Below are 21,711 nucleotides of genomic sequence, written 5' to 3' on the forward strand. Positions count from 1 at the left end.
TTCTTTCAACTTCTGCCATCTCTCATCCTTCAGCCCTGCACCATCTCCTCAATGGTCTCCCCAGGGGCACTGGCGGCTTCTGTAAGGTCCATCCCCTCCGCAAAGCTCCAGGCTGAACAAGCCCAGTTCCCCCAGCCTTTCCTCACAGGCCCAGTGCTCCAGTTCCACCATCTCAGGGGCCTCCCTTCAATTTGATCCAGTTTATTGATGTCTTGTACTGGGGAGCCCAAACCTGGATGCAGTATCTAGATGTGGTCTAACAAGCACTGAGTGGAGGGCGAGTAATGACTCCCCTCACCCTCTGGCTCTCTGCCCCTGTTCTTACAGCCCAGGCCACCATTGGCCGTTGTTGCTGCCAGGACTCGATGATGGCCCATGCCCCCCTCACTGCCCACCCGGACCCCTGGGGCTGTTCCCTCAGAGCTGCTCCCGGCAACTGGTCCCAGCCTGTACCAGCGCAGGGGTGGCTCCTTCCCAGGGACAAGGCCCCACGAGCACCAACAGGCCCTGACCCACCCTGCCTCCCCAGGGTTCCCACCACCTTGCCCACGGCCCAGGACACCATTTCAGCCCAGCCTGGAGCCATCAGTCCCTGCCCCAGCAATGCTGTAGGACATTGGTCTCCATTTCCCCACAGCCCTGTCTGGCCGGCCACGGGCCCCGCCAAGCCCAGACCCACCTGCAGGCTGACATCCCCAGGGCCCTGCAGCCACCCCAGAGCTGTGCCTGACCCCGGTTCCCCTCACAGGGCCTGATCCTGACCTGCAGATTGACATCCCTGCCTGACCTCAGCCCTGCCCTGTCCCCACAAGCCTGATGGGTGATGTGGCCTCTTGGCTGCCCCAGATGCTGTCTGCCATGTGGTGAAGCCCTGCTGCCAGCCATGGTCTATGCTCCTCAACCCCATTCCCCAAGGAACAGCCTCACCTCACTGTTTCCTGGTACCCAAGTGTAGGACTTTTTGTTGAATTTCATGGCCCATTCCTCCACCCTGCCCAGGTCCCTCAGGATGGCAGCCCTGCCCTCAATCACACCGACTAGTCCCCCTGTTTGGCGTCATCTGCAAACCCACCGATGGAGCTCTCCATTGCCTCATCCCAGGCCTCATCTAGGTCCCTGCAGTGTTCCCCTTGTTACCAGCTGCCAGGTAGAGATGACCCCTCTAAGCCCAACCAAGCATCCTGATGGTTTTTTACCCATTGCGTTGCTCCCCATCCAGACCATAACAGCCTAACTTGGATACAAGAGCACTGTGGGAGACAGTGACGTCTTCACTAAATTCAAGGTAAATGACGTTCCCTGCTCTCCCCTCATCTGCAGAGCCAGTTTATCACTGAAGGCGACTGGGTCGGCCAGGCATGGTTGGCCCTTGGTCAATCCACACTGACTGCCTCCAAGTCACCTTCTTCTCTAAATGTGTTCCCAACTGGTACAGAGAGGAAACCTGCCCTCGCTGATCCCTGCACCAAGAGCAGTAGCCAGGGATGTTCTACTTGGCCAAGAAGCACCTCTGTAACTCCAGATTAACATTATACATGTTTTCTCTCGCCTGTTGGGAGTATCACACATGGGATGTCAGTGGAGATCTGTGGTTATGTGAAGTGAGGGAATTTAGGAGACTAAAGACAAAAGCAAGGAGGAAACCAGACTTGATAATTCCACTTTTAAGGAACCTGTTTTTCATGGTCTGTATGCACAAAGACTTGAAGTTCATGTTATTCAAAAATATGCAGCATTCATTTGTGCTCTCACTGTTTTGCATGTGGAAATCCAGGCTTGCACGGAAACTTGATTTAATCCTCCTACAGCCTTGTAAGCCCCCCCATCTACTAACACCCTGAAATATTTCCAAGTAGCAGCAAAAGCTTGTGATAAAAATGATGCAGCAACCTTAGGAGACAAATCATTGGAGGTTTTCCCTGTTTACTCATATTCCACCATTTAAAATCCATTGAATTACTTTGTTGTTACATTTTCTAGCAAATGATACCATGATCCCTCTTTCCCCATCACCAAGCAATACCGCACTGATGAGGGCCACCTGCAGTGCCTCACCCACAGGCCCCAAGAGCTCCCTTCAGCTCCTGAACATGGGTACGTGCCTGAGCCATGCTGGGACAGGGTGAGCTCAGGGTGTGAGCTCGGCCTCCTCCCTGGCACTGGAAGGTGACCCAGCAGCAGGGAACAACGTGCCAGTACATCCCAACAGGTTCCCTGCTCTATCTTTCACTTTAAATACAGTCACACAGTCACCGGAGTAAATCCTAGAAATAGCATGGAAGAATTTTAAATTATATGTTTTTTCTCTTACAGCAATCTCTGTCTGTACATAAGGTGATGCAGGCAGTAACAATAAGATTTAGAGAAATATGATCTTTTCCTCTTTAAATTCCAGACCAGCTGTCCAGCTGTTGGCTGAACTGTACCCTAAACACAGGTAATGCGTTTTTTACACACACACAGAGAAATCATCTGCTCTTCAGTCTGGCCGCACAGCGGCCACGGACACGTCTGAGGACCTGAAAAGGCTGGGGTCAGCGCCGCCCGCCCGCAGGCGAGTGGCTCTGGGGCTCCCCCCTCACTTGCACACCAGCTCTGCCCCGTTTCCCGCCGCTCTCCGGAATCCCGCGGACCCGGGACCGGGCGCGGCGCTCAGTGCCGGCAGCGGGGGGCCGTTTGCCGGTGCGGGCAGCCTGACCCCGTCAGCAGGGCACGGTCCCCGCTCCGGCACGGCAAGCGCACGGGGGGTTCGCAGGGGAAGGTTCTGGCTCCCCGCGCTCCCACGCGGGACGGCCCGGGCCGAGGCGCGGCCGGAGGAGGAGGGGAAGCCGCGCCGGATTCAGCCGCCCGAGGCCAGCCCGGCCCGTCCCTCGCCTCCCGCCGGCCCTCCCCGGCCCCGGCCCCGGCCCCGGCCCCGCGGGGCGGGGAGCAGGCGGCGGCCGCCCCTGGGGCGCGGGCGCGGGGCCGCGCAGGCCCGGAGGAGGCCCCGGCCCCCCGCTCCGAGCGGGCGCGGACAGGGCGGCGCGGCGGGGCTCGGCGAAGGGCAGCGGCGTGGGCGATGGGGAGCCGGGGGCTGCTGCCGCTGCTGCTGGGCGCCGCGCTGCCGCTGCTGCCGCTGCTGCGGCCGGCGGAGCCCACGGAGCCCGTCAGCGCCGAGCGGAGCCTGGCGTGGGGCCCCGGGCTGGACGCGGGGCTCACCCTGCCCGTGCGGTACTTCCACATCCAGGCGGTCAGCGCGGCCGGACGCAACTTCTCCCGCTCCCCGCCAGGTACCGTGCATGTGTGCTGCCGGGCGGGCGCGGCGCGGGGTGGACACCCTGCCCGGGGCTGCCATGTCCGCGGAGGAGCTGGTCGGAGCCGCCCACCCCTTCCCCTCTTCCCCCCTTCTTCTTCCTTCCTCCCTCCTTCCCGAGCGGTTGCTGAGCTGCCGCCGGTGCCTGGCTGCTCCCCGCCGCGCCCGCCCGGTCCCGCATCGCCCGGTGGTGAGCGGAGCACATGGGCAAACCCCTCCTGTCTCCTGGTACAGCCCAGGGCCTCCCTCCCTCCGTCGAGCTCTGCGTCTCGCCCATCGCCTCCCCTGAACAGTATGTGATTTACAGCAGCAAACCAGGAAGCTCAAAATAAACCGGTGCTCCTGGAGATAGTGGATGTAAAGAAATCCCAGTACCCTGCTCAGAACTGCTAATGTAATTAACGCTGCACGCACACCAGTTGCGTAAAATTTCTGTCTCAGTAAGACGGCCCTCTGGGCCCCGTTACCCTACTGCTGCTCCGTTAAGGAGTAATTTTCATCTCTTGTTTACGCAGCACACACACAAACCATCCCGTGACACTTCTCCTGAGGGTGGGAATTGGGGTTTATTCTCGCAGTCCAGCGGTATGCTGCCAGTCAGCTGTTTTCTGCTGCAAGCTAATTCCACATGCTCTGTATTAAATATAGTTTTAATTTAGAATAATAATAACTTTTGCATCACAGATTTCATAATGAAGATAACCCTGAGATAGCCACCCAGTAGGAATCCTGTTTATAATTCATACAGGGTAGAGCTGGTTATTTTGCTATGTATTACTTACTATTCATACAGATGGTACTGAGAGGATATCTACCAAGTACGCATGGCCTCTTCGTGTCCTGTAGTTAGAAGGCTGCTGCTTGTAAAATTAAAGAGTAGACGTGTATTATATGGTTATATCTTCAGTCTGACAGAACCCCATACTTCAAGTCTGGACTTTCTCCAGCTGCTGTTGCAACTTGGTGCTGGATTGCAGCGCAGTTTTGTAATTGCAGTGAAGAATGCAACTGCACACTCACTGCCAGCGAAGCAGAGGCTGATTTCAGCTGCACAGGGAGAGCCTTGGGTTCAAACAACAGGTCGCTAAAGGTAAAAAGGTGTGAAGCTCAGTTAGATTCTCATGCTAGTTTAAATCCTCCAAGATAAGCTGATAGGATGTGGGTATGGAGAACCTAGTTTTGACCTCAGTGCTTTAGTATTTATATTAATAAATTCAGTGTCTTTGGAATGTTCCCAGGTCATGATGCCATCTGTCATGGAGTGGTCTCCATTCATACCATGACATTCTGTAGCCTCCAAACCAAGGCGATGCACGCGTGCTGCTGACAAGGAAGAGCTGTTGGCTCAGCCCACGCTAACTGCTGAGCTGTGCCAAGAATTATTTAGGAGAGTGCCAAGGATCCTTTAACAATCTAGCAGTACAGTTGATCATATTCCAGTGCATGAGCACTGTTTAATGTATAGACACAGGCTATAAATTTCAGTTCTCAAATTATTTTAAATGTTCAAATTCTATTTGTAAAATGTCAGTAAGAATTGCAATTAATAATATTAAGGCACTACTTTCCAATATAAACTTAAATATATCTCGGAATAGCCCTGCTGGGATAGCTAAATAAATCTGCATTATCACCTCCGTTGCACAAACAAGAATACTGCCATCAGAGCAGGAGAGCTGCAGTTAAGGCTTCTCCTTTGGTAAAATTTGTCCAAATATATTAAATTGTGTTTTGTGTGGATTAGTATTTCAGTCAGGTAGGTCAGTAGTTACTGGTATCCAGTATGAAACTTATATAGGATAATTAGTTGATTTTAAATCCAGATGAGTTTTCTGATTGTCAAGTCTAATCAGAATTAATGTGCACCATTGCACATCACACAGTAATTTTGACCTACAGGCTGTAATTCTTTGACCCGTTTTTTTAGGAAGATGTCAAATGATGCGGAATTCACTCTTTCCCTAGAAAAACTATTCCAAAGATTAAAAAATCACTTCTGAAAACAAAGAACTTACTTTTAATATGAACAGCATAGATTTTTTCTTTGGATACTTGGATCACCTTATCCTTCTTTTCTGCTAGGCTTTCCCCTAGGTTTAACAACTGTTCACCATGTCTTTATGACAGAGTCAGCTGTTAACTATTCCTCAGATGACCTGTGTACTCTGCTAACAAATATTTTCAAGGCCTCCCAGGTATTCTTGCAGGTTTTACCAAATACTTTCAAAGTGGCACACTTCTGCCAGCACTCATTTCAGTGTCGCTAAACAGAGTGCATCTTGGTTACGCTCACCTTTGTACCTGCAGCACTGCAGGACCTCCCTTCAGGGTGTTTGTTGACCATGATGCCTGGGCTTTTGTGATGCTCACACACAAAACTTCCTACCACGACCTGTATTTCTTTGTTCCTGGATATATGCCCTCACATCCGACTCTGTTAAAGTAGTTCAAAGGAGCCCATTTTGCTAAGTGAACCTGTTTTGTCCAGCTGCCTCTTCATTGAGTCTATTGATTTCACAATTTCCACCTGTGAAAGTAACCAGCAATAATTTCAGTAAAACAGTTGATGAAAAAACCCTTCTTTTCAGATCTTTTAATTGCTCTTCTCCATACATGTCAGAAATAGGGTGACTGGGTTTTTTGTTCATCTCTAACAATTTGCATAAATCAGTACCTTGTTACCTTTTCTGTCTTTCCATCCCTGCATTTCTTCACTCATTCATCCATGCATGGAATACCTCTTTTGCAAGCTACACAAGAGAAAAAAAAATGCATAAAGCAAGTTTCATCATCTGGATTTCTTAAAGTGTCCCATTTTGACCGTGTCTCTATTTTAGTCTCTCTTCAGAACTGGAAGATTATTTTGTACTTAAAACACTGTCCCAGACAGGTTTTCAGGGTAACACAGAGTACTAGTAGTGATGATTCAACAAGGACACATTTTTCTTTTATTATTTCTTTGGATTGAGAGAAACAGAAAAATGTGAGTGAAAGTACTATGGTAACCTTCCTCCAATTTTAAAAAAAGGAATCAGCAAAACCTGTTACAGTTAAATACTGCAGTAGTACTTAGAGGCCTTGGCCCCATTACGCAATGAATGTTTTAAATCGTAAAAAGCCTGTTGCCTCCAATGAATAATTTGTACTTACATTAAATATTCAGTCTCCCTTTTCTTCCCCCTCTCTTTCAGTGGGGTTATCTTTTTTCCCAGAGAGCTTTGTTATCAGGTCACTCTTCCCTTATCAAATGCTTCCTGCATCTAAACTGCCACCAACTAAAACTAACATATCCTTTGGGTGGATCCAGAGCTTCTCACATCTCTAGAGCAGTAAGTACATAACCAGCTGGGAACAAAGACCCACTTAGTTATTTCCTGTAGGTGAGGACAAGGAGATCAAATTCAGTAGTATTTGACTTATGATTTCTCAATATTCACTCATTTTTATGGTAACTGAAAACTTTGTTTTCTCTGGTAGGAAATCTGTATATCCAGTTGTACCGGGTCTGGCTGAGCCAGAATTGGTTTTCCCCTGTAGCAGCCCTCACGGTGCTGTGTTTTATGTTGGGAGCTGGCAGGGTGTTGATAGCACACTGGTGGTGTGGCTACTGCTGAGTAGTGCTTACACAGCACCAAGGCTCTTTCCAACATTTTCCCCCCCCACAGTGGGACAGGGTGGGCAAGATCTTGGGAGGGGACACAACCAGGACAGCTGACCCGAACTGACCAAAGGGATATTCCATACCATATGACGTCTGCTCAGTATAAAGCTGGGAGAAAGGAGGAAGGGGTGGGGTCACCCTTGGTCCTCCGAGGCCACCACTACACGTATCGGAGCCCTGCTTCCTGAGAAGGCCCGACATCGCCTGTTCATGGGAAGTAGAGAATAAATCTGTTTTCTTTTTTTGCTTCCGTGCGCGGACCTTTGCTTCGCTTTGCTTATATTAAAACTGCTGTTGTTTTACCCACAAGGGTTGTTTTGTTTTCCTATCTTATTTTCTTTCCCTTCTTTGCCCTATTGAGAAAAAAAGGAGAGAGGGGGGGAAGTGATAGAGCGACTTGGTGGGTACCTGGCATTTAGCCAAGGTCAAACCACCACACCAGTTAAAATGCTGCTTTATAAAATGGGTAGAAAGAGACAAAGATGTAGTACCAATGGAAAACTATTTTCTCTGTGATTCTACCTCGTGACATGCTCTGGAGTCGAACACGACTTCATCCAAATAATACCAGGTGCTGGTCATAGGGAGAGGATGCTTGGCTTAAGTTGGCTACTTTTAAGCAAGTTGAAAAAGGTAGTTGTGGCTGGCAGTGACATTGAGAGGCAGAGATGTCCATTCCTTCAGCAGAGTCATTCATGGGATCCGTTGCCTAGTTCAAAAAGAGGGGACTCATTCCTGCATTAAGACATCTGGTAGTATTTAGTTGAATGAGGAACAGAAATTGTTACTCACCTTTGAAGAAATGTATCTTTCCTCTTACTTGGATTACAACTCTACACTGTCCTCGTGCAGAAGACCATTTATGAGACCAGAGGGCAACTGAGCACTGTGCAGCAGCTCGCTCACTCCTTCCCCCTCAGGGATGGGGAGGAGAAAATAAAATAAAAGGATCAGGGACTAAGACAAGAACAGGGAGGAATGACTCGCCCATTATGGTCACAGGCAAAAGACAGACTCTTAGAGGAAGAAAAAGATCAATTTGAACACCACCAACACTTAATTTTCTAATCAGGGTAAGACAGTGAGAAATACCACTACAACTTAAAACCACCTTCTCCCCACCCCTCCCTTCTTCCTGGGCTCAACTTCACTCCCAGTTTCTCTACCTCAACAGCTCAGGGGAAGCAGGGGATGGAGGTTGTGGTCAGTTCATCATCTGAGGTCTCTGCCACTCCTTCCTCCTCATGGGGAGGACTCCTCACACTCTTCCCCTGCTTCAGCGTGGTGTCCCTCTCACAGGAGACAGTCCTCCATGAACTTCTCTGATGTGAGAACTCCCCACAGGCTGCAACTTTTCACAGACTGCTCCAGTGTGGGGTGCCTGCAGTGGGCTACAGTCCTCCCAGCAACAAACTGCTCCACCGTGGGCTTTCTACAGAGTCACAGCCTTCGTCGGGCACAGCCACCTGCCCTGGCGTGGGGTCCTCCACGGGCTGCAGGTGGGCATCTGCTCCACCGTCAACCCCCATGTGCTGCAGGGGCACAGCCTGCCCTCTCACCACGGGCTGCAGGGGAACCTCTGCTCTGGCGCACCTCTTCCTCCTCCTCTTCCTCCTTTCTTCCGCTGACCTCAGTGTTTGCATAGGCATCTCCCTCACAACTCCTTCTCCTCTCAGGTTCCCTTTCTTAAATATGGTATCACAGAGGCGCAGCCACCATCGCTAATCATCTCAGCCTTGGCCAGAGGCGGGTCCAACTTGGAGCCAGTGGAGCTTCAAGAAGCTTCTCACAGGAGCCACATCTGTAGCCCCCTCCCCCACTCCCAAAACCCTGACACGTACAAACCCAACACAATGAGGAAACCAATTCCCTGGTGTTTGGCTCCCAGCTGGGTTAAACCATGAAAAGAGGCACAACATGTCAGGAAATACACGTCTGAAATCATAAGGGTTCTGCCTATTTTAATCTGGAGACTCTTGCACAGTAGTTGACTTGAATCCAATTTCAAGATCCAGTGCTCTGAGGAAGACATGCTTGATCATTAAATGACTGTTGTACTTACCACATCAGCGCATTTATTTGTAGATGCAAAGGATGTTAAAATATGGATTGTATAGAATTAACTGTAACATCTCTATTATTTAGTGCTGTCAGGACACATTGGACTGTTGGTAACATCTTGATTTTATCTAGATTTTTTTCAGTTTCCTTTCTTTCTGTATACTGCTTTGTGGTAACATTCATTACATTTGTTTGGTTTGCAATGCTTAGACTATAACATTTTGTGAATAATCTGTCCCCCTCTTTTTGGAAGAATAAAATTGATGATGACCATTTGTGACAGAAATAAGGGAATATAACAGATTTAAGTTTATGCATACTTGTGTTGTCCACAAAATACTCCACGCCCACTTAAAAAGTCACAGTGCATTAATGATGAAATGCTGGTGATCTTTAAGCACAGGTCAGACAGATGTCCAGGAAACATCTCTACTATCATTCTCTTATCCCTGCTTTTCAGTAGCTGGGACTTTAAATTTGCAAGACAGTCAGCTGCAGCCCAAAGGTGAACAATTTGTATCTGACTCCTGCATGCTGCAACTGCCTTTCCACAAGCTGGCAAGTATTCTTTTCTCCTGTTATTTTAACTTGGTTTCCTATCTTTCTTACACTAGAGGAAATGATTGTTCCTCAGAGCACTAACTTGAAAACTTAGTATTAAACCTAATCTTTGCTTCAAAATACTGTTAGCCTTTCTTTCTGTCTTGCAATCATTATTTAACTTTTTATCTGCATCTACAGGTTTTCCATTTATTAGGTATGTGATGATCAAGAAAATTTGGTAGGATGATCTTCCATTACTTGAAATTATTTTTACCAAGTTGGTACAATAAAAAAATTTCTAGTGCAAAGTTAAATTAAATTCCATGGACTTAATCCAGTAGAGTTTGCTCTCACCTTTTTTTCATATATGTGATTCTAATAGCTTAAAGTGCTTTTATCTGGTTTTATTTTCCTCTTTTCAGGAAGAACACAGTTTAAAGTGGTAATTAAAGCACTTTCTCCAAAAGAAGTCACCAGAATTTACACCCCTCGCCCTTTGGATAGGAACGATGGCACATTTCTCATGCGGTATCGGATGTATGGCAGTGTCAGAAAAGGGTTAAAAATTGAGATACTTTATGGTGATCAGCATGTAGCTCAATCTCCTTATATTCTGAAAGGTAAGGGCATTTTTTTTATTTAATGTAATGTATGAGGGTAGCTATAGAAATCCTGTGGCTAATTTACTGCTAGAGGAAGAAGTGGGAAATTAGAGGTTTGTTTGCCCTTGTTCTTGTAGTCTCCTCACAAATGTTCTCCTTATACAGAGAAATAAGCAATGACAATCTATATACATTGCCAAGTTACAGGACCTAGATGCATAGGCATGTAGATTATGGCCTCCAACATTAAGGTGATGTGTCTGGACAACTCCTTCCCTCTTGCATAAGGAAACCGATCTCTTCAGATTTGGTAGGGAATAAGAGAGCAATGTTTGTATTTTTACTGTTTTCAAGCAGGAATTCACTTAAAGGTTGTGTTATTTTTATCTAAAGGAGAAAATACTACCTGCAAAAGCAAGGAGTTTGTGTTGTTCCCAACACTTTATAATTCAAATGTCTGTGATTTCTAAAAAGTGTGATCCTTCATAACAACAAAGACAATATTTCTTTAACCAGACAATACTTAACTTCCTTTCCATTAGCCCACTTTAATTCAGTGCAGGTCTATACTATGGAAGAACTGTTTAAAATCAGGGAAAACAAGGCAAATTATTCTCTCATTCCAGATCTGATTACTTGCTCTCAAATGGACAGCTGTTTAGCAAAGAAAACGATAATATAAAATTACTTCTCTGAAGACTCTTGTTTCAGTTCACTACTACTTCTTCTAACCAGAATTTGGTTATGTTTTTTTAAATAAAATTTCCTAAATATAAAGTTAGAAGTGTCTTCAAACTTGAGTTCTCAAGTAGTAGTATGCCTTCTTTTTCCTGGTGCACATTTGCCAGCAGCCATGAAACTATGACACAACACAGGACAGAACCTGTTTTGATTAGAAGTCCACGAAATGAGGCTCTTGCTTATACTTAACCTCTCTGCTTCAAAAGGACAGAAAGAATAGTTGATTCTACATAAAAGAAAACACCTTAAGCCAGAGGTAAAGACTACTGTATCAAAGTTCTGAATCAGGCTAAAATTGAAACTGTAATACCTGAGCTTTGGTAGTTACAGACAGTTGGAACAATTCTGAATACCCTATGTGGTAGGCAGGTAGCACAATAATGGAGCTTCATTTTGCAGATGAATTTTGCCCTGATAACAAAAAATCTAGTATTTTGATTTCTGAAAAGAGAAGAATGTTGCTGTTTTCTTAATTAGATTGCTAAACCCCAGAAATGTTGTAGGGAGGATGATTTCCCAGGAAAACTTTAGAAAACTTGGTATAAAAAATGTCAAGGCACCGTAATGTCTACATTTATATGCCAGTGTGTTTGGGAAATTATGATTGATGTAGACTCACAGATACAGACTCTCAGTGCTTTGTTTTCCGCAGGGCCAGTTTATCATGAGTATTGTGACTGTCCTGAAGAAGACCCTGAGATCTGGCAGAACGTTATGTCTTGTCCATCCCAAGAACCTCAGATTACAAAGGACTTTATTTCTTTTCCCACCATTGACCTTCAGCGAATGCTTAAGGAAATCCCAACAAAGTTCAGTCAAACAAGAGGTGCTATTGTTCATTACTCTATTCTCAATAATCACATCTACCGTCGCTCATTAGGAAAGTATACAGACTTCAAAATGTTCTCTGATGAAATGTTCCTGTCACTGGCAAGAAAGGTATCAGTTTTGATCATTTAAGACCATTAAGTCATGTTCTAATATGGCAATACTGCATTTGGTGTTGTATCTTCAGATTTATAATTCTTGAAGTAAGACCTGACTTTTGTTTTTTCATCAGGATGACAGTGTATTTTAGGAATAATGTGTAGGGACTGAGCTTGACAGTAATGAAATTGCTAGGAAAGCTGCAGGGGCTGAGGCCCGACTCTGCGAGCCTTGCCCTAGCCTCTGTGAGTGTCCCTTTCATACTTGCTTGTGGGGCAGAAACTTGAAATTCATACCTTAAGCTCAGCTAAATCTGTTAACTGTGTAGTAGGTTTATTGAATCTGCATGACATAAAAGAACTGAGGAATATATCTAAGAGTGACAAACAGCTTCTGTCTTTATATTATTATCCTTTCTTGGGTATGCATTTAGGTTCGTCTTCCTGATGTGGAGTTTTATCTTAATGTTGGAGATTGGCCAGTTGAGTATCGGAAAGCTAATGATACACCTGGTCCCATACCTGTCATTTCATGGTGTGGCTCTGTGGATTCAAGAGATATAGTCCTTCCAACGTATGATGTAACCCACTCAACGCTTGAAACACTACGTGGAGTCACAAATGATCTCCTTTCTATTCAAGGAAATACAGGTAAATTAGAGATCATGGGTTTTAAAAAAGAATTTGTAAATTCTATCAAAGAAGCACGTTGCATTCAACTAATGTGTTCAGGTCTTCAGTTCACAAGTGCCTTAGGAGGTCTCTTAATACAAGCAGGTTAGTCTTTACAGATTGTAAACACTTTCAACACTGCTACTAAGCAGGTGGTTAATATGGATTTAGAGCCAAAATTTACGAAGTCCTGTTTACAATAATGGTGAATTTTAACTTAAAGGTATCCAGAAGATAGCTGCTGTGACCTGTCAAAAGAAAAGCAAATATAATTAAAAGGCCTTTCTCCTCAATAAAAGACTTGAATATGTTCCTTCTAATCAAATAGTAGTCCTTTTCCCGAGAGTGATGTGGCCCAGTGTTCTGTTTACATTAAAATGAATTTAAATCCTGAAAGAAGTAAACTGGTATTATGCTGCAGCCTCTTTCAAATAAGAAAATACTGCTGTATAGAAGAATACCTCAGAGTGGGATCTTCTGAATTGTTTTTCTAGCTTTGAAGGGTCAGTTTTACTGAGAGGTGTCTTCCTACTCCCCCCCCAGAAATTCATGAATACTTAGGGATCAGACAAATGGCATGAACCATACCTAAGGAGTAAAACTTGAGTGAGGAGGTATTTCTTTTTATTTGATTAGTTCACAGTTTCTCTTTCCTTTATTAGTTTTTAAATTAAATATTTTAATTAAATCATCCGTTTGACACAGTTGCTTTTCCAGTTAGGAGACAGTAAGAGCCTACTCCACTTTAGTAGGTCCTTCAAGGAAACTTCCAGCAGAAGAATGAGGAGGGACATATTTAATGTTTTTAAAAGCAGGCAGTAAGCAGAGATTAAGGCTTTCAGGCTCTTGCAAAGTATCTTGAGGACACAGTATAGCCATTTTTTTTCCTTTTTAAGTCATCATTAAGTGATTCCTCAAAGACCTAACTAAATTGCTGGGTAACAGAAGTGGATTTTACTAAAAAAACATTGGTTATTGTGGCAGGCTTTATGGATGGAGAATTACTTTAATTATTAGTATTTTACTTACATAATTTGATTATAATCCCTGATGTAGCTTTCAAGATATTTCAAGTTATTTAAATATGAAATCCTTGAGTAGAAAAGCAATTCTTTGATTTTCCTTTTATAAGTGGCTCAGTTTTTCATCCCAAAATTCAAGCCAGAACTGGGAGTTTAAACCCTGTGATTACTAAGTGATTATGGAGTCACTACGAGAAATCATGCCTGTTTTACCATGGCTCTGAGTGCAATGCCACTGTCGTAGCAAGTTCTTCCTTTGCACTAAACATACCATGAACATTTCATTACTGTTTGCTTTTACCTTATCACTCGTAGGCCCATTCTGGGAGAACAAAACCGAGCGAGCTTTATTTAGAGGTCGAGACAGCCGAGAAGAACGTCTCCATCTTGTCAAGTTATCCAAGGAAAATCCAGAACTACTAGATGCTGGAATAACAGGATATTTCTTCTTCAGAGAAAAAGAAAAAGAGCTGGGAAAGGTTCAGCTGATGGGCTTCTTTGACTTCTTTAAGGTAGCAAGCAAATTACAGTCTGGGATTAATTTTGCTGTCAAGTTCTTACCAACTGAAAAGACAGAGCTTACTTTTGCTAATTCCATTCAGTAAACAAAACAATTATGCTGCATTGGGAACACTGGTCCAGGTGGGGTAGACAGACCATCTGTAATCAAAGTCATAGTGTGACACTCTTCTAAAGAAAGCCACTATAATTTTTTCATGGAGACCCTTAGAGAGAGTTCTTAGTGATTTTTTTGTTTTTAAATAGATTGAGAAATTTGATTTCTCACCATCAGGGTTTCTTTTATTTGGGATAAATATGAAAAAAATGGACACAACTTGTGTCCATTGCAAGTACGTTACGGATGTCAGAAGGAGTCCTTGTAGTAACAAGTTAGAAAAATAGACGGGTGTTTTTGTTGCGCTCTAACACACAAATTTCACTGCCACAGAGATACAAAAAGTAAAGGGATAGAATCCTGTAAAAAGCAATTACAATATATGACAATTGAAGTTCTGTTCCAGAAATTAATATATCAGAAATGCTGTAACAGCCAAGAGCATCTGCCAGAGCAGTACATTCATGATTACTTTTAGTATAGTTTCAGATTATTTTATATAATATATGTTTCAGATTATTCTACATAATAATAATATAATTTTAAGTCAGAATAAATTTACACTTTTTGAATGTAAGTATAGATTAGTTTTATTTCCTTCCCAGCTCTACCCCTTCCTCTGTCCCAGGACACTTTAATAGAATATCTGTCAGCCAGTTCATGTGACACGAAGGTTCTTGACTGTCAATCTGGGGTTGAAAACAAATCTTTTTTCCATTATGTTATCCAGAACACCATGAAACTACACCTGCTTAACACTAGAAAAAGGTTTGAGGATGAGAGTTGATAAACACAATTACATCTTGCCTATGAAAATAATCTTTTATACAGTTAGTATTCCTGTTGCAATTCAAAACATCTTATCTTTTTTTCCACTATCTTCATATTGTAGTACAAATACCAAGTGAACGTAGATGGGACTGTAGCAGCTTACAGGTTTCCATACCTCTTGTTGGGTGACAGCCTAGTATTGAAGCAAGATTCCCAGTACTATGAACACTTCTATATTGGATTAAAACCTTGGAAACATTATGTTCCAGTTAAGAGAAACTTAGACGACTTGCTAGAGAAAATAAAATGGGCTAAGGTAAGTTCCGTTACTAATTCAAGTTCAAAGTGATAAACAAACATTTAAACAATTTATCTTAATACTCTCTTCTTTTTGTATTTCCACATACATATTTTGCATGAACTCTATTGAGATCCTGGGATAAAGGAAGTACATTTTGTTGTCAGTGTAAGATGGGAGGCCTTAATTCAAGTAACCATCTCTATTCAAGGAAATACTTAAGAATGCATTTTAGGTATGTGCAGGAGTGTTTCATGAGTCAGAGCCTTAGAATACTGACTAATGCAGGTAATTTTCAAAGAAACACACAGATTCCTAGATACTGGTTCATAGATTCTATTGGTTTTTTTAGGTCCTGACTAGAACAGAAGTCATTACATGTTCTGTTTGAATGTACAAAAAATTGCTGCTCTGTAACATGCTCAGAATGAGAGGCTGGGATTCTGTAACCAAACAAACCGATATAATTGTGTGATTGAAAACACGATTTGTGCTTTAAGTTTAGCTATTAAGTTAAAAAACATAGGAGAAGTTTCTGTTCTGGGAGTACTGTAGTTCTTCCTATAGAATCAGATGAGAATACTAAAAGCTTTGGAATATAGGCCTAAAAAACTTGACAGTAAGTACATGAATTCAAGCAGTTATTTTTAAAAGGAAGATATTGAATTGCATTGCATATCAGAGGACAACAGTTGTGGCTTTGTCTTCTGTAAAACTAAGTATGTCTGGGAGATGTCAGACCTGATTTTGAAGAGGCTTGTGGCTTGGACAAAACAGTAGAGTAGTAATCAACCGAGTTTTCAAAATTGTACGATATCCATGAAAGTTGTTATTGATAGCCCTAAGGTACCAGTTGTGACCATAAAAGCAATCCAGTAGTTTAAAAAAACCTGCAATTTAAAGTATGCCTTTGCAGTCTACCAGTAATTGCACATAAAGTTTCAGATTTGAATAGCCCCTTTAATATCAAACTTCTAATGCCAGCCAGGCTTTGAGTAACTCACTGATTGTCTATTATTCATTCGTTTCATCTCAATTTTCCAGGAAAATGATGAAGAAGCAAGAAAAATTGCTAAAGAAGGACAATTAATGGCAAGAGAATTACTTCAGCCTCACAGGCTTTACTGCTACTATTATAAAGTGCTCCAGGTTAGTACAATGGATCACTTTATTACTTTCCCCCAACTGCTACTGCTATCAATGCTACAAATTTCATATTCAGTCCTTACTTATATCAGTAGCAGACACAGTTCATATTATTCACAGATCAGTGTGAAGAGCTTTGCTAAAACTTACTTCATTAAAGAGGCAACCTGACATAATAGTTGTTTTACAGAATCACAGATTATTTTTTTTTTTGCCTCCATCCACACAGTCAGACCTGTTTTCAGTGTCACTTGGTATGTGGTTTCTAATAGACGTAGGAGATAATCTGTACACAGCTTTCTTCCTTTTTCCCTTCTTACTTATCCCATCATGAGCTACTCCGCTGTATTACAAAACAGTGAATACATGGAAAAGAAATTCCGGCAGTATGGCTAGTAGAGTGATAAGGGGTGAAGCAGGCCAAACAGTAATTGCTTCCCTAGGAGATGCAAATCTCTAGTGAAAGAAGCTTCTGTTCTCTGAAAGTACTAATTTCTTTTTCCTTTTTTGCTGTGCAGAGTTAGATCTCAGCTTCAGCAGCCACAGGTTGACACAACGTTTGGAACTGTTCAGTGTACAAAAATGACAGCATTATCTGCATGAAGTGGTTAGAGGCACAAATAATGACAGTATTCAAATTACCATTAATAACAGGACAGGGGAAAACATTAAAGGAGGTTTTCAGAGGCAGTGTAGTCCATTAGTAAGTGTGTTATAAAGGCACCTTGTAAACAGGTTGTAAACAATGACATAAGGAGCCTGGAAAAAGGCAAGCTTCTGAGTGGAAGGGAGGAGGAAAATTCTGTTTCATGAATTACACGTTCATGCTTATAGCATTCTTAAATGTTGTTTACATATTTCAGAAATATGCCAAACGGCAAGCCAGCAAACCTGAAATACGGGATGGAATGGAACTTGTACCTCAGCCTGATGACAGAGACTCAGTATGCAGTTGCCACAGGAAAAAGCCTTTAAGGGAAGATCTATAACTGTACCGGATGGAGAAAATCACCCACTTACAATGCAAGATTTTAAGCAGGAATTAAGCTGTGAAATCTAAGACACTTATGCACTAGCAAACATTCTTAGTTACGTATTTTTCTTGTATTCAGATACCCTTTTCCACTGACTCTGCTCTACAATTTTGTTCCCATAATTTTGTCTCCATGACCACCACCAGACAGATACTGAGCCTTTAATGGCGAGCGTCTAGGGGATTTGTTTGATCTTCTGCATCATCAGGAAGAAGAGTGCAGTGCTGCTCGTGTTCCAGTTGGGACCTAGTTACCAAAGTTTTATGAGGAACCAGTCATCCACAAAAGATCTTCCATGAGTCAGTGCAAGTTACTCTGAAGGAGCATTTGCAACATGCTAAAACAGTGTTATGATTTCTTCATAAAGTTTACCTCAGTGTTAGATTGCTTCTTGTATACAAAACAATTTTCTAACTATACAAAATGAATATTTGAGATTTACAGATATCAAATCTGGTGTTGCTTTGAGATTATTTTGCAGTCTATGACAGAGAACATGATAAAATATCAATTTCAGAGGAAAATGGAGAGGAGGAGGAGAGATCAGAATAATATTTTTATAAACACCATGGTTGTGAATCACGAAAATTACGTGCTGCTTTAAAGCAGACTGTGTAGCTATCACAGTCACAGTACTTTGAGTGCCAAGACACCACTCTGAAGACCTGTTCCCTGCCAGTGACCATGTTTGTGAATATAGGTGTGGATCTACAAAAGGATTTAGGAACTTCAGGTGAGGCCAGGTGAAATACTGGTATCTTAGTTCAACAATAGTCTACCATATTCTTGGCTGCTTGAGTATTCACACATGTGAAATTTGATAGTAGAGTTTTAGACCACCTAGGTTTAACTTTTGTGTAGAGCTAAGGATGCCACCATCTTTTTCACTTGGTTTCATTAACTACTTTTTCCTGGGCCTAAGTCCCCAGGCGGATCTTACCCATTTTCTGAATTTAGATCATACCTAACCTTATACTGAGATCAGACAGCAGATCAGACTTGTTTTGGTTCAAACATATGACAGAAAAACCTACGCTACACTTTCTAGGTAATAATCTAGGGGTTAGAGACCTTACTAATTGGGAAGCCTTCTCCTTGGTTTGATTCAAAGCCATTTTTCCAGAGAGTGCCTTGGCTCCAAACTGGAGAAGAGGTCTTCAGGTCTTCCACTGAAGTTGTGCAGCCATGAAGCTAACAATACAAAATTCACAGGGCCAGAAGGAGCTGGTCATGCCATTGTAACAAAGTGTGCCTTTGGGTAGGGTGGAGGAAAAATCCTAGTCCTGGATGTGGCTCCCAATGCCTCTGTTGATTTTTACCCAAGTTTGTCTGCTTCAGAATGCATAAACAGTCCTGGAAGGAGACACCAATACCAAGACCAGTGCACACAAGCACTCATTTCTGTCCTCTGCATTTTCATCTTCGCCAGTGTAGCCTGCCTGTGCAGCTTCCTCCTCGGCTGTGCTCAGATAATGTCTTTCATGGATACCAAATTCTCCCTATGCAAAAAGGAATGGAAACGTCTTAAGATTGTGGACTCATCTAATTGCTTAAGTGCTTAAAGTTTAGCACTACACCTTATGCAGGCTTCATTTGTGGTTCTACACTGCAAGTTACTCTCATAAAATACGTAACAGTTCTGCGCTAGAACAGGAAGAAAGACTAGAATATTCAATATGCTAAATATGGGAAGAACTTCAGGTTTCTGAGGAGGTTAATGCCACTGTCCATCAGTCATTTATTACATTATGCCAGTTAAGAAAAAACTTGGAACGTGTTGCTCTACCCATCATCCTCTTTGTTCTGGTTCTAATACTAATATATATAGTGGTTGTATTTTTATTTAGCACAACAGTCAGTCCTAGAACTTCAGACTATAAATATATGTTCAGCTCATCTGACATTAAATTTTCTACATCAAAATTCAGGTACAGGGTTCCGTTGGTGAAGCTGACACTTAAAGTTGAGCATATGCTCCTCTTCCCTTCTCTGTGTACAGTAATTTTTACTGTATGATATCTTATTTTGCAATATTATCCATTATACCATGTGCATTTTAGATTCACCAGTATTTATAGAAGTGGTGTGCTCAGCAAAGGCAACTAAGCATACCAGATAGTTGAAGCAACAAAGTTTTCCACTTCTCACACACATATTTCAAACCTAAAGTCAAAAAGTTATCTGTTTATATTTTAAAAAATGAGAGGGAATAGGGGGAGTCTGTATATGCATACTTTAGGGTTCTTTGGAAATATCTGTGTAGGAAAACTTGCCTGGCTTGAAACAGAAGTCTTTCAAACTGGAAGAAGAATTGGATAAAATTTAAATGGACATGAATATAAATAAATGTGAATATTTTATCCCTCCTTTTTTCCCTCATAAACAGGGGAAAAAAACTATTCTAAATTCTTCTCTGCCAAAAAACCCTCCTTGTTTTTGTAATAAGCATCCCTTCAAAGCAAAGACTAGTTTGTCACAGAATGCCTTACAGATGCTTCTATAGCTTAGAGACAAGAAATATCCTGAAAAATATGAATACATTCATCCTCCTGCCAAAATTAAAAAACACTAGAGACATGGCAGAACTTTCATTAAAAGTGCTTAGTCATTTGAGAAAATCTCATTCATTTTATAACTACAGATCTTCCAAAGATAAAACAAGGTAAGGCAAAGCCTCTCTTCTTTCCATTGGTGGTACTATATGCAACTTAAATTGTAATGAAGAGCAATCGTAACAATTGCCCCTCCAGGCCAGAAAAGATATCTCATCTATTTTAGTTTGATGACAGGATGATACTCATTGGCCTGGTGTGTTACAGGAATTGCTAAATATTCAGTAAAACCTGTTTGTACAAGTAAACTGTAATACATACATTACACAGTATTTTTAAGCAACATACATGCATACACTAGAGTATCTTTTATTCTATAGTAGTTCTTGAACAGTAAATCTCTTGTACACCTAGCAGTTGGTGGTAATTTTAAATAAATGCTTGCCATACCACAGTACTGAATTTTACTACAGTAATTTCATCTTTTAATGCACAACATAGGATTTAATATAGAGAGCAATATCTGTCCTGTTTTCATCAATGGTAGTAATCTTTAACACACTGTAGAACCTATCACTGATGATGGAGACAGGTTTATTTGTTTTAACTAGTATGTCTTAAAGTCCTGGGTCAATATTTTCAAACATAGAAATCTACATAGAAGTGGTCTAACTTCCAAAAATAATGATCATGCAGAGCCTTTACTTAAGGTTCCTTATTTTCAGATCCCTTTAACCTTAACACTTTCATTCAGTGAACACTCCAGAAAATTAGTCCACTTATGTCATATATATGTCCTAATATATTTAGGCACCTACATACGGAAATATTCACCCAACCTCAATTTCATCTTGAAATGAGAACTAGCAAATCATGATCTGTTGAACATAAAGGAGATACAAATTCAGTGTATTTTTAGACTGTATTTTTTGAGATTTACCTCAAGATAACTAATATACTAGTTTCATGACAGTATTGTGCCAGGTCTGCCTTGTAGATTCATAATTAAAAAAACCCTATAATCAAAGCTAGCCTGATGGAATGTTAGATTCAAGCATCCATCCTGAGAAGCATACGCCCGACATTTATTACATTAGAAAGTAAATTATTTAGTTAGGGAGGAGAGCTGACAGGGAAAACATACATCACCTGTTTGAGCATGTTTGAGAAGCTTGCAAAGAAATGATAATAAGGAAAAGAAGCATTACATAAACCTAGGATATTATCAGCTCCTTTACCACTTCAGTTTTTCAAAAGAGTTCTCTATAAGGGCAGTGATGAAGTGCAAGACTTTACATAAATATATTGTTGTTTAAGTTCACAGGATTTAACCACTAGAATCTTTTCTGTGAATACTTTCACAGCATTTCAGTGAGGCTATATGAGTACTAATGCTTTTGTTTTGAGCTGCTAATAATGTATGGCACCAATTTTGTATTTTGCTGTAAGAATAAGGGGAAAAGGATTATTCTGCATGTCTGTTTGAAAACATTTGAGACCTCTGTAGCAGATACCTTAATCGAGGCCCATCATGTGAGTGGTGATAAGCAATAGGTATATTGACAAGAGTGTGGCCAGCAGGTCAAGGGAGTTGTTTCATCCCTTTTGTTTGGCAGTTGTGAGACTGCAACTGAAGTACTGTATTCAATTTTGGACTCCCCTATACAAGAAATACACTGACGTAGTGGAGCAGATCCAGCCAAGGACCACCAAGGTGATAAAGGGGTTGGGGCACATGAAATACAAGGAGAAGCTGAGTGAGCAGAGTTAGGTC

At 42.2% G+C, this 21,711-nt stretch overlaps 1 protein-coding gene across 2 annotated transcripts; it reads left to right on the forward strand.

Moving 5' to 3' along the window:
* The first annotated feature begins 2,978 nt into the window (after positions 1 to 2,978).
* On the forward strand, positions 2,979 to 20,391 carry POGLUT3 (protein O-glucosyltransferase 3). Of its 2 annotated transcripts, XM_074816118.1 has the most exons (9): positions 3,188 to 3,269; positions 9,475 to 9,576; positions 9,984 to 10,177; positions 11,553 to 11,839; positions 12,261 to 12,477; positions 13,836 to 14,032; positions 15,029 to 15,223; positions 16,250 to 16,354; positions 17,215 to 20,391. In XM_074816118.1, exons 3-9 carry the CDS (start codon positions 10,081 to 10,083, stop codon positions 17,338 to 17,340), a joined length of 1,224 nt encoding a protein of 407 aa, XP_074672219.1. In that variant the 5' UTR covers positions 3,188 to 3,269; positions 9,475 to 9,576; positions 9,984 to 10,080; the 3' UTR covers positions 17,341 to 20,391. The 2 variants fall into 2 exon arrangements, with proteins under 2 accessions (XP_074672218.1, XP_074672219.1); XM_074816117.1 differs by lacking the exon at positions 9,475 to 9,576 and having other exon boundaries at positions 2,979 to 3,269; positions 9,980 to 10,177.
* Positions 20,392 to 21,711: the final 1,320 nt, after the last annotated feature.

This window comes from Strix aluco, chromosome 2, assembly GCF_031877795.1.
Source record: "Strix aluco isolate bStrAlu1 chromosome 2, bStrAlu1.hap1, whole genome shotgun sequence".
Lineage (NCBI taxonomy): Eukaryota > Metazoa > Chordata > Aves > Strigiformes > Strigidae > Strix > Strix aluco.

Excerpts from the sequence above, each read along its gene's own strand:
- POGLUT3 (XM_074816117.1), top strand. The coding sequence starts at position 3,059 with ATGGGGAGCCGGGGGCTGCTGCCGCTGCTGCTGGGCGCCGCGCTGCCG. Across the intron at positions 12,478-13,835 it reads TTCTATTCAAGGAAATACAG|GCCCATTCTGGGAGAACAAA; the intron begins GTAAATTAGAGA and ends TATCACTCGTAG. Across the intron at positions 15,224-16,249 it reads AGAAAATAAAATGGGCTAAG|GAAAATGATGAAGAAGCAAG; the intron begins GTAAGTTCCGTT and ends TCAATTTTCCAG.